The sequence below is a fragment of the Saccoglossus kowalevskii genome, chromosome 5, assembly GCF_978046115.1.
Source record: "Saccoglossus kowalevskii chromosome 5, keSacKowa6.1, whole genome shotgun sequence".
NCBI classification, from domain to species: domain Eukaryota; kingdom Metazoa; phylum Hemichordata; class Enteropneusta; family Harrimaniidae; genus Saccoglossus; species Saccoglossus kowalevskii.
The window spans coordinates 42,183,118-42,193,722 of NC_140645.1; the positions used below are offsets into that span (position 1 = coordinate 42,183,118).

General features: G+C 34.6%; 1 protein-coding gene across 1 annotated transcript; it reads right to left on the minus strand.

Annotated features, from left to right (window-relative positions):
* Positions 1-823: 823 nt before the first annotated feature.
* Positions 824-6,758, minus strand: LOC102806668 (uncharacterized). Its single transcript, XM_078009922.2, has 7 exons — positions 6,589-6,758; positions 5,187-5,290; positions 4,546-4,617; positions 4,301-4,427; positions 3,664-3,999; positions 2,500-2,656; positions 824-1,929 (listed from the first exon to the last, which is right to left on the minus strand). Exons 1-7 carry the CDS (start codon positions 6,635-6,637, stop codon positions 1,644-1,646), a joined length of 1,131 nt encoding a protein of 376 aa, XP_077866048.1. The 5' UTR covers positions 6,638-6,758; the 3' UTR covers positions 824-1,643.
* Positions 6,759-10,605: the final 3,847 nt, after the last annotated feature.

The window sequence follows — 10,605 nt, forward strand, 5'->3', positions numbered from 1 at the left end:
TACCCAGCACATAATCTTAACAGTAGAAGACATTTTATTTCAATCTCGCTGATATACCAGCTGGCTCACAGCAGAAATATTTAAATATCAGGTGCAGAAGACAAAAGCGTTTATTAAGATACCTGTGTAGTAGGCAACCAGTCCATGCATACATGTGGGGCTCAGACACATGGAGGGATCACAAAATAGCAAAGATGTTTGCAATCGGGGATAAAAACGGAAAATAACGAAAGACAAAATATTGTGGTCTACCACGTCGTAATACTTGTAAAAGTATAATGCTTGCATGCAATTGCTTATGAATGAAGTCATTTGAATTTTTCAATCGACTAGGTAATCGTTGAGAGATTGGGAGGAGGTAATTATTAACTGCCATCTTGGAAGGTAAACATTTCGACGTCTGGTTTATTTGAATGGTTTGAAATCCTTCAATGACGTCACTTTCTTTTCATATGAATGCTCAAACTTCAAAATTGTGACGGCTTTAGCATTTCTCGTTATTTGAGTAGACGAATAACAAGAAATATGTTTTTATATTCGCCTCAAATAATGTGTAAAAATAGAATGAATTATCTATGATTGGGAGTAAACACTGACATCAGGTAACTACAAGAATTATAGCTAATGTCGTTAATCACTATTTACTATTTACCGGGGGCTCAAAAATTGTTGCGACATGACACTTGGGATGGAATCAGCCAATCCATAGAGGTTGGCTGACTGTCGGTGTCATGGCATACATAACCACAAAAAGCCAGTAACTAGAAATAGTAACGCTATTCACATTAGTCGCTTGAGAAGTACTTCACTTGGGACTGATAACTGACAGAATCTGAGATGCTTTATTGATTATTAAACATTCTGTACAAGTAATTTTCAAAAATTGCAATTAATATATACAAATAAACGAATCACAACATGAAACGTGAAATTGCGAGTTACGTACAATATTGTATGATAAAAAACTATCAAAAAACTAAATAATGATAATAATAATAATAATGGATTGTTGTAACAAGGTGTAGTACATACAATTTAACATTTTAGATGAAATTAGTACAGGTCTTTGTTGATATGAATAAAAATGATAGGCGCATCGCCCCTTTAAGTGACATTAACATGGCAATGACTAGATGCTTAGGTGTAATAATGCTATTCGACAGGAAAATTGTCAATTGCTTAATCATCCCATGCGCGACATTTGATTTATGAGAATAAAGAAAATGGGATAAAAATACAGGACCGCCACACAAAATATGGAGAAAATTGTTTTGTTGATATTTTGTCGTTTTAACATTGTTTCCATGCAGTGTCTCGGAAATAACAATTTTCTTGCAAGTTCATTGTTAATGTCAACAAATATCACAATTTTGACGCATGATTTTATGGTCTTATGACAAACGTTTTCATTACGGACTAACAATGGAAATTTTTACTAAAATGTTATTTTGCGTACTATTTGACATTTCTTTCTTGAAAAAATACAGTGAACAAGTTATCTAATACTGTAGTAATTATATACAGATATTGTAATTAATATATGCGCAAAACAAATGCGCATGTGTCAAACATACACAGATGTCATCATTTCCTCAAGCATGATGTAAAACATATAGAGGGCGTTTATGCAGTGGAATAGTTCACTAAATTAACACTATGCGGACAAACACCGCCATGGTTACAGTTGCTACGAAACTACTGAAAGGGGTGAATGCGCCATTGCAGACTTGGGTATACTCGGGAGGAGGTACAATTCCTGAATTGCATGTCACCCCGTCTTCGTCGGGTCCATTGTCGCAGCAATAGGAACACTGTACGTTTTCATTCATGAGTTGCAGAGCGACATATATAGCCTCCGTGTCGTCATCAACTAAAACTGGGCACTGCTCATCTGACCTGTATGCACTGCAGCTAAAAGGAGTCGCACATCTATTTGTAAACAAAATAAGTATTGTAAGATTAATCCCCTGAATCATGAAAAGCTGTTGGTCTTAAATTTCACTCGAGCATTTTATAGGTTTCTGACTATTGGGCGCCATATTTCCCCTCATCCATAATTTTTCTTTTTTTATCTATTTTTTTTCCACAATTCCATTGATAATTTTAGATTTTTTATTTGCTACAAGTTTTGGTAAATATTTAGAAATACATATAAACAGATTAATGTGCGTTATTTTTGATAGACGGCAGTTGTCGCTAATTTTATAATCTAGAATTTTCTAGGTTATGAGAAATAATTATTCATAATTTTCAGTTTCAGAAGCGTTTCAAGTGTTTTTTGCTGGCATGTCCAATAAACCATTTACAGGTGTCACGTGATTTGTGTATCCATGTACGTCATTAAATACGCGAGTTATAGTTCTCTGTATAGTCACGGTCACATACGGAATAAGTTAACTAGAGTAATGCTGCATGTAGGATGTGAAACACAGTATCTCATTACAACATTCGAAATGCTGATGTCACGTAAAACAAACAAGTGTTGTTTGACATACATACCCTTTCGATATCACCGGAAGTCCGTCAGCGTTGTACGTAATGATAGTTTGACACAACGCCTCTTCGTCTGCGCATGATTCGGGTTCAAAGGAACAATCAACGAGTGCAGCCATCCCGTCGATGGGGTTAATTGTTAATGAATCACAGGTGTAACAAGCTGCAACAAATTTAATTTGGTAAGTTATAAGTATTTATGACACGGTTTCGTACCCGTTTACCCTTCCAATTAAAGAACCCCATGGTATTAACAAACTCATTTGTTGAGCTCACTACCTAAGGCGCGTTATTTGTTCTATTGTGGAATTTTTTGTGATTCTAACTTATAGTTCATGCGCGTTCTTACGTTCCTATGTTCTACCTGTACGTTATTACACTTTCTTCTATGCTATCGATAAAGAGCCATTGCTCGAAACGTCTAGCTATTTTTAATAGTTATTTAGGACTACGATTACCAAATATTATCTTCTATATATCATATGTATCAGTCCGAGCAGCGTTTATTTATTTATAAACTACGTTTACCCTTCGCTCCACGAATGTGTGGAGTCGGCAAGCTAGATCATTATACCTTGAAAATGAAAATTCAAAATGACAACAACTAATTGGCAAAGGATTTTGTTGATCATTACATGATTTTCAGACATTTCAAACTAAATACAACATTTTCACTTCTCGGCAAGTTACAACTTCGTATACGTGCAGTACATTATGGGAACATTTTTTTACACAATCGAAAACTAGTTATTACGCTGAAAAATCACTAAATTAAATATTATATTATGATTCATATGCATAATAATTTATGACTTTTTATCTAATGTCACTGAGCACAATTTTGAGATACAAAAGAAAAATTCAACAATATTGTTGAAGACGTTTTACCCCTGAAATGTCAAGACTTTTTTTTTCGACAAATGACCAGTGACCCATTATTTGTTTGGTATCATAATGGCTTCCATCCATAATAATGAAAAGAACGCAGAATATGAAATATAATCTTCAATTAGACTCAAACCTTCTTAATTCGACTTTTCAACTATTTATGTTGGGTCTCAGGCTGTAAAAAACGAATCCTGATTCGCGGTTATCGAAATACAATTTATATTTATGAATAATTAACCAGTGTTAGATTCACAGAAGACTGATTGTTTGGCTAATACTTACAGTTCTCACAGCAGTCATCGGTCTGCACTTCTTCGTATTCTTCCTGTGACTTGGATCCGCTGCTACTGTGGCGCTTTACACGGAAAAGATCGTCTTCCTCGTCTTCGTAACGCCGACGACGGCTTTTTCCACCGGAACTGGATTTAGAAGCACAGTAATCGGATTTGGAACCGGATTTGGAACCGGATTTGGAACCGGATTTAGAACCTGACTTGGAACCGGATTTGGAACCGGATTTGGAACCGGAATTTGATTTGCTAGAGTCACCACATGTTCGGGTTCTGCTGCGACAACAGTCATCACACGATGACCAACAACTCCATGGACTGCATCCATCTAAGATAAACAAATATTCACCCACTTGTTAATTGGTGGAATTTGCCTTTGTTGTGAAAACAGTTTTACATTTTCATTTTATTGGCCTCTCCCGTGATCCTCCACAGTGGTACATATGCTTTAGTTTTTGTTCTTGTTTTGAATGTTGTGGCTGACTCATATTCATTTAGATTTACATATGACGACATGATTATGATATATTATTAGACTTGTTGTTGAAATACATTTACATCTCAAATGTCATTACTTGAAATAAACAATTTAAATTTGTAGTTTAAACCGTAATTATGTCACTGCTTGCCAAAAGGTTCATGATTGTGTGGCAAGTCATCGTTGCAGCGTCCTTCATCACAGCAATAACTGCACGAATCTTTGACAATGCCGTCTTTGCAGTAGTCATGGTTACCACGCTCCTCTTCCAAACATATCTGCAATACATTGAAAACAAAATCATTCAAGTGATTATAACACAAAATATTTATATGCTTGTACATCATTTAGAATAAAGCTGTACCACTATATTGGGTCTTGGTGCAAGGTACTTACATCAATATCAACGCACTGCTTGCTTATAACCAACCTATCGTGGTCCGTCTTTAACACAGTCTGACAATATTGCTGAAATAAATAAAAAAATACATAATTGATGTTTAGCAGTCGCTGTGATTCTGAAGACGTGTGTGTATTGCAAAGTTTTTTTTACAGCGCCTGTACTACTCTCAGCGAGCACGTCACGGTGCAATGAACGATTCCGTTATTCTGCTTTGTGACACCCAATGCAGTGTGTACACGTCACAATGTAGTGTGTGCACGTCACAATTATATAACCGCAAGAAAACATTATTCACAACGGATAAGTCAATACTATAAGTAAAGTTACTTCGGATTACCTCAAAATCTACTCGTCATTTTGATCAAACACGATTGAATTTGTGTCCAGTGCAGCAATAAACATCATAAAACGCATATGTATATAATTATATTTCATAATGACCAATCAATATTCGACACTTAGTAACTTAGTCTAGTACTAATGATCGAACCCGGACCAAGTCAACAGATTGCGGTAGATATTTGACTCATGCTAAATTTCTGACTATAATTCCAAAACCGTTTTATTTTGAGCACGCTCGCCAGATAGCTTCTTCTCACGCCTCATTTAACAAAATCAATTTTACAACACTTACACCCTGGTCACAAGTTACTTTATCTTTCCGGCATTCGAGATTAGAGTCTTCGTTGGTACAGGAATAGCACTCGTCGACACCGATTATCACGTCGGCATACACCCCTGAAAGTACATATTACACAGCTAATGCTGTTAACGAATAAAATAAAAGCCAATGTGTGTAGAATTTCATTAATTATATATATATATATATATATATATATATATATATATATATATATATATATATATATATATATATATATATATATATATATATATATATATATATATATATATATATATATATATATATGAAGATGGAAAATCATTTATATAAAAATTCTCCAAATTATTTATTTGGTTATCCACTTATTCACTTATTGATGTCATATGTTCTATTCGAATTTAAACTAAACTAATCATAAAGTTGATACACTACTACTTACTTATAGCACAATCGTCAGGTCAGTAAGTAAGGTTAAACTAATGTAAAACTAACAGTTTGTCATCGGTTATGTAATAAAGATGAATTTTCTATCCCCACATACAAAAAAATATTTAAAAAATCCCTTGAAATGGTAAGGCTAATTTTTCGATAACTTAACTACGAATGTTGAATACCACGGAGGAACATTATTCGGCCAAATGTTGACTGACTCGTTGATCATTTAACTGTTCACTAAAATTCGCACTACTAACTCCAACTTTATTTGACTTTTAAGTCAACATACCGTATGACCACGTTATGTTTGGTATGAGCTAATGTAAATTTGGAATAAATACATTGACCAAATATGGTCAAACAGATCAAACAGAGTCGGAATTGATATGAAAATTATGGAAAGGCTAGATTGTCGGGGTTCTGGCACATTTCGATGTTATTTGTTCACATTTCGCCAACAAGTCATTGTACGTGTCTAACCACAATGCTAACGTTGGACAGACCGAGTCTAGTGTTTACCTTCGTCTCCTTGGTAACAGTGCAACTGTGTTGGAATAAAATGTTCACTTTAAAAAATCGAAATTGCACCAATGTGCAGGCAGGCAGACAAGACAATAACCGTATTTGCATAGCAATCTCAGTTTTACACCGGCACATATTTACAGACAACGAGTAAGCACAGGCAATACACAAATAATGCGGCAAACTTGGTAGTGATTCAAGAATTTGTTTTTCTAGTTAAGATCTGAGCCAGGAGTGTCACCTTGACATTACATCCAGAATGCGTGAGCTGGTCTATTTACTCAAGACCAACATTAAATGAATTAAATTGCAGTGTCCGTTCTACCTTACATAACTTCGGCTGAGAACAGCAAGAAAACACGTAAAACAAGTCGAATCTGAATAACTGGTTGAGAAAGCGACGGTAACCCGAAGACGAACAATGTGATGTAGAAAGTTGTAGAAATGCACTTACTTGTCGCCGCTATTCCTAGCAAGAGAATAAACGCAGCTCTGATATCCATGATCAAGAAAAGTGACCGAGCAGCCTCCTTGTTTTCTTCAGAATGATTTGGTATCAAGCACACAGAACACTTTTATACATGCAACTTCACGTACAACACAAATACAACATACGCATTTCTTTTGTCATACATACCCTACTCCCCTTGACTACAAATAAGAATCCCAGCTTTAACTCTTGACAAGCGACACGATATGATGTACGACCACTTTAACACACTGCAAGTACTACTTTAGAACACGCCTTCGATAAACAAATTATTTTATTTCAACAGATATTGAAAATGTTAACAGATGTGTTGTTTCATGCCATGGGGAATGCCGTGACAGACATTCAGTTTCTTCAGTGTTCTGTTTCGATCATTGGTGTTTTTTACGACTCGGACGAGACACAATACTAAATGTCTGTGTTTGCAAACAGGGTTTGTCATGCACTTTCCATTAAACATATACAACAAAGAGAAACACAACTAAAGCACTGGGCTACGACGTAGCTGCATATGTGAATATGACATAACAAAAAGCATATTTGCATATTGTAGTAATATACATAGAATAAAATGCGGATTACAAAAAAATAAAATGAAATTTGTTTCATATTTATGACACATATTGATCTTATAACGGAAAATATTTGTTATTCATTAGAAGATCAATACACATCAGACTAGATCTGTGAGATTAGATTTCGGATTAGCATATCACGTAATTCTCTTCGTCGCAGCTGTAAACGTGGTAAGAGATGCATTCGTACCATTTCGTAATAGTATATGATAAAACAATACATGGGAACATCGCATGGAAACCACATACTTTGCATTAAAAAAAACCAAAAAAACTATGAATTATGTAATGTTAACACAATGAAAATTGACGTACGTCACGGTGACAATGTTTACCGAAGAATCCAGGGGTACCATCATGTTGAAGTATGAATAATGTAGATAAGTGTTCCCCTACTTGAGGATATTAAGTACCTGCATAGTTTGTTTGGTGTCGGTGAGGGCGTTAGACTAACGGAGTGATAACCAATCAATATCGAGTACAAGCGTTGGTTCATTTTTGACAAAATATTGGAAGTCTGGTGTTGAAATTGGCCCCTGCGATGTATACCATGCATTTTTAAAGGTAAACGAACGCAGTAGCTAGGCATGTTTCATTCGAGACATATATAATCAAAGAAAGCTTAGAAAGAACTCCCGTGTGATGAGAGTTTTGGAGACACATTAAAAATTAATTCAAAATTACTTATACTTGAGATATTGATGGAATAGCTGAAAACTAATTATGCAAATAAGGTAACTAATATGAACAGATTTAAGTGTAAAACTAATAACCCCTGCACAATGTACCAAGTTTCATTGAAATGTGATTAGAACCAAAAAAATATTAATTATTATGCTAATTAGAGAATTAATATGAACAGATTTTAACCCAAAATTAATCAGACTGTTTATTGTCCTAGAGCATTTATGTACCAAGTTTTATTCAAATGTGATGATCAATACTCGAGATATCAGTATTGATTAATTATGTTAATTAGGTGATTAAGAAGCATAAATATTTACCAAAAACTAATATGGTGCACAGTCTTAGGTTCATTGAAATGTGATGGGTACTCTTTAAAAGTTTCATTGAAATCCAATGAGTGGTTTTTAGACATCATAGAACAGCAAAAAATTAACTAATTATGCAAATTAGGTAATTAATAGGCACATTTATTTATCCCAAAATTAATCAGGTCTCTGCATAGTCCGAGAATATCTATGTCGCAAGTCTCATTGAAATGTGATGATTAGTACTTGAGATGTCAGGTGAAAAGCTGAAAATTAATTAATTATGCTAATAAGGTGATTAATATGCACACATTTTCACCCAAAAACTAATTAGGTCTCTGCACAGTCCTCAAGTAACTATGTACTACGTTTCATTGAAACGTGATCATTACTACTCGAAATATCAAAAGCTGAAAATTAATTAATTATGCAAATTAGGTAATTAATATGTACTGATATTACCCTAAAAACTATCATGTATGTGCAGTGTCATATGACACCTATGTACCAAGTTTTATTGAAATGTTATGATTAGTACTTGAGATATCAGTGGAAAGCCGAAAATTGATTAAGCATTATGTAAATTAGGTAATTAATAATATTAACAGATTTTTACCCAAAACTAATCAAATCTGCGCATTAGTTCAGAGCATCCATGTGCCAAGTTTCATTAAAATCCAATGAGTGGTTCTTCAAAAATCAGTGGAACAGTCATAGAACAGCTTAAAATCAGTTAATTATCATGCAAATTAGGTAATTAATATTCATAGATTTTTACCCAAAACTAATCAAATCTGCGCACTAGTTCAGAGCATCCATGTGCCAAATTTCATCAAAATCCAATGAGTGGTTGTTCAGATATCAGTGGAACAGTCTTGGAACAGCTAAAATCAGCTAATTATCATGCAAATTAGGTAATTAATATTCATAGATTTTTACCAAAACCTAATCAACTCTGCGCATTATCCCAGAGCATTTATGTACCAAGTTTTACCAAAATTTGATTAGTGGTTCTTGAGATAACGGTGGAACAAAAAAAGTGACATACATACATACAGACATACAGACATACAGACAGGGTAACTGCAAAGACTCCCTTTTGTGCTTCGCACACGGGAGTCAAAAAGCTCGGTCTATTGCGGCTGTTGTCACGTTCTATCTAAAGTAATCTCCACCAACTCTACATTCACTATCTACAGTAGTTATTGGTTAATTCTTCATTGGTATTTGCTTCTTTATGTTCACTTCAGGGTGGTATCAAACGTCTTTAATACAACGTTCAGTATGAATAATTACATATTTACTCTACCGGCTGACATAAGCAAAGATATGGGTATGTGGTGATGTCTATGATACCGACACAACTCCGTGGCATGTTTAACTTCCAAACGATTCGCGTCGTCTGCAGGCGAATCGTTAAACAATAATAATTATGCTTCCAACAGGTGCGTGTTCGGAAATAACAATACTATAAGTGTTTGTTCACATAGTTTGTTATTGTCTGCATTCTTAGCGGTGTATTACTCGCTATGTCTGAGCCATGTTTTTATTATTGTTGCGTTGACGGTGCCTGGCCACTTCGTAATTTTATCTTGTATGTCGAGCACCGCGTAATTGAACACTATTCTGCATGTCTCTAGTCAAACTTACAATATTATCAAATCAGAGAAAATTTGACAAAACCGTTTCATGTATGCGCATGAATACAGAGAGTGGATCGTTTTGTTATTACACTGACCGAATCACACGCTAACAGCGGCCAGGGATGCGAGAAATTACTATGATGGTAAGGAAATGTTATGACAGTGAAATCAAAATATTTATTTTTGTCATAGTCAAAGTCAAAGTAAGAAATATAGATATGAAGCAAAAGAATGTGTCGCGCTGTTATTTCTTTAACCTCAAATTAATTTACGTACTGTATATCGTAAATGAATATTTATATTTAAATAATATATTCAAGTTAGGATTGTCGACGGAAAGAACTTCATCATTTTCATAAAACTGAAATATTTATATTGTGATTTAGGATGCCTCGTAGATATGAATTCTTGTTGTGTACATTTAATGGAGTTTATATTCACCGAAACATTATAATGAATTAATGCTGCGTTTTCTACGCAGCTGGTGAAACTGCTATTGAATTCTGTGTTCATATTAGTCGCTCGTATGGAGTGTGACTGTACTCTGGTTTAAACCTGTTATTTCTTTAGTCGTCAAGCGTTATTATGTCTAACATACTTAGTATAGACATATGTAATTCTTACAGTATATGATTGATAGTCCATGTATATATGCTCAGCACCGATTGCCGTTGTAATGTTTATAGGATTTTCTTTACAAAGTATGGTAATGTTTTGTCGAGATCGAACCGAGCTGTGCTGACCATGGAAGACTGAAATGCGATTATTAAC

Bases quoted from the DNA above. Each gene is read 5' to 3' on its own strand.
- LOC102806668 (XM_078009922.2), bottom strand. From the start codon at position 6,637: ATGGATATCAGAGCTGCGTTTATTCTCTTGCTAGGAATAGCGGCGACA. The intron at 4,000-4,300 runs GCAAGCAGTGAC...TGTTTATCTTAG, and splicing joins ACACAATCATGAACCTTTTG to ATGGATGCAGTCCATGGAGT. The intron at 1,930-2,499 runs GTATGTATGTCA...GTTTACAAATAG, and splicing joins CTTCCGGTGATATCGAAAGG to ATGTGCGACTCCTTTTAGCT.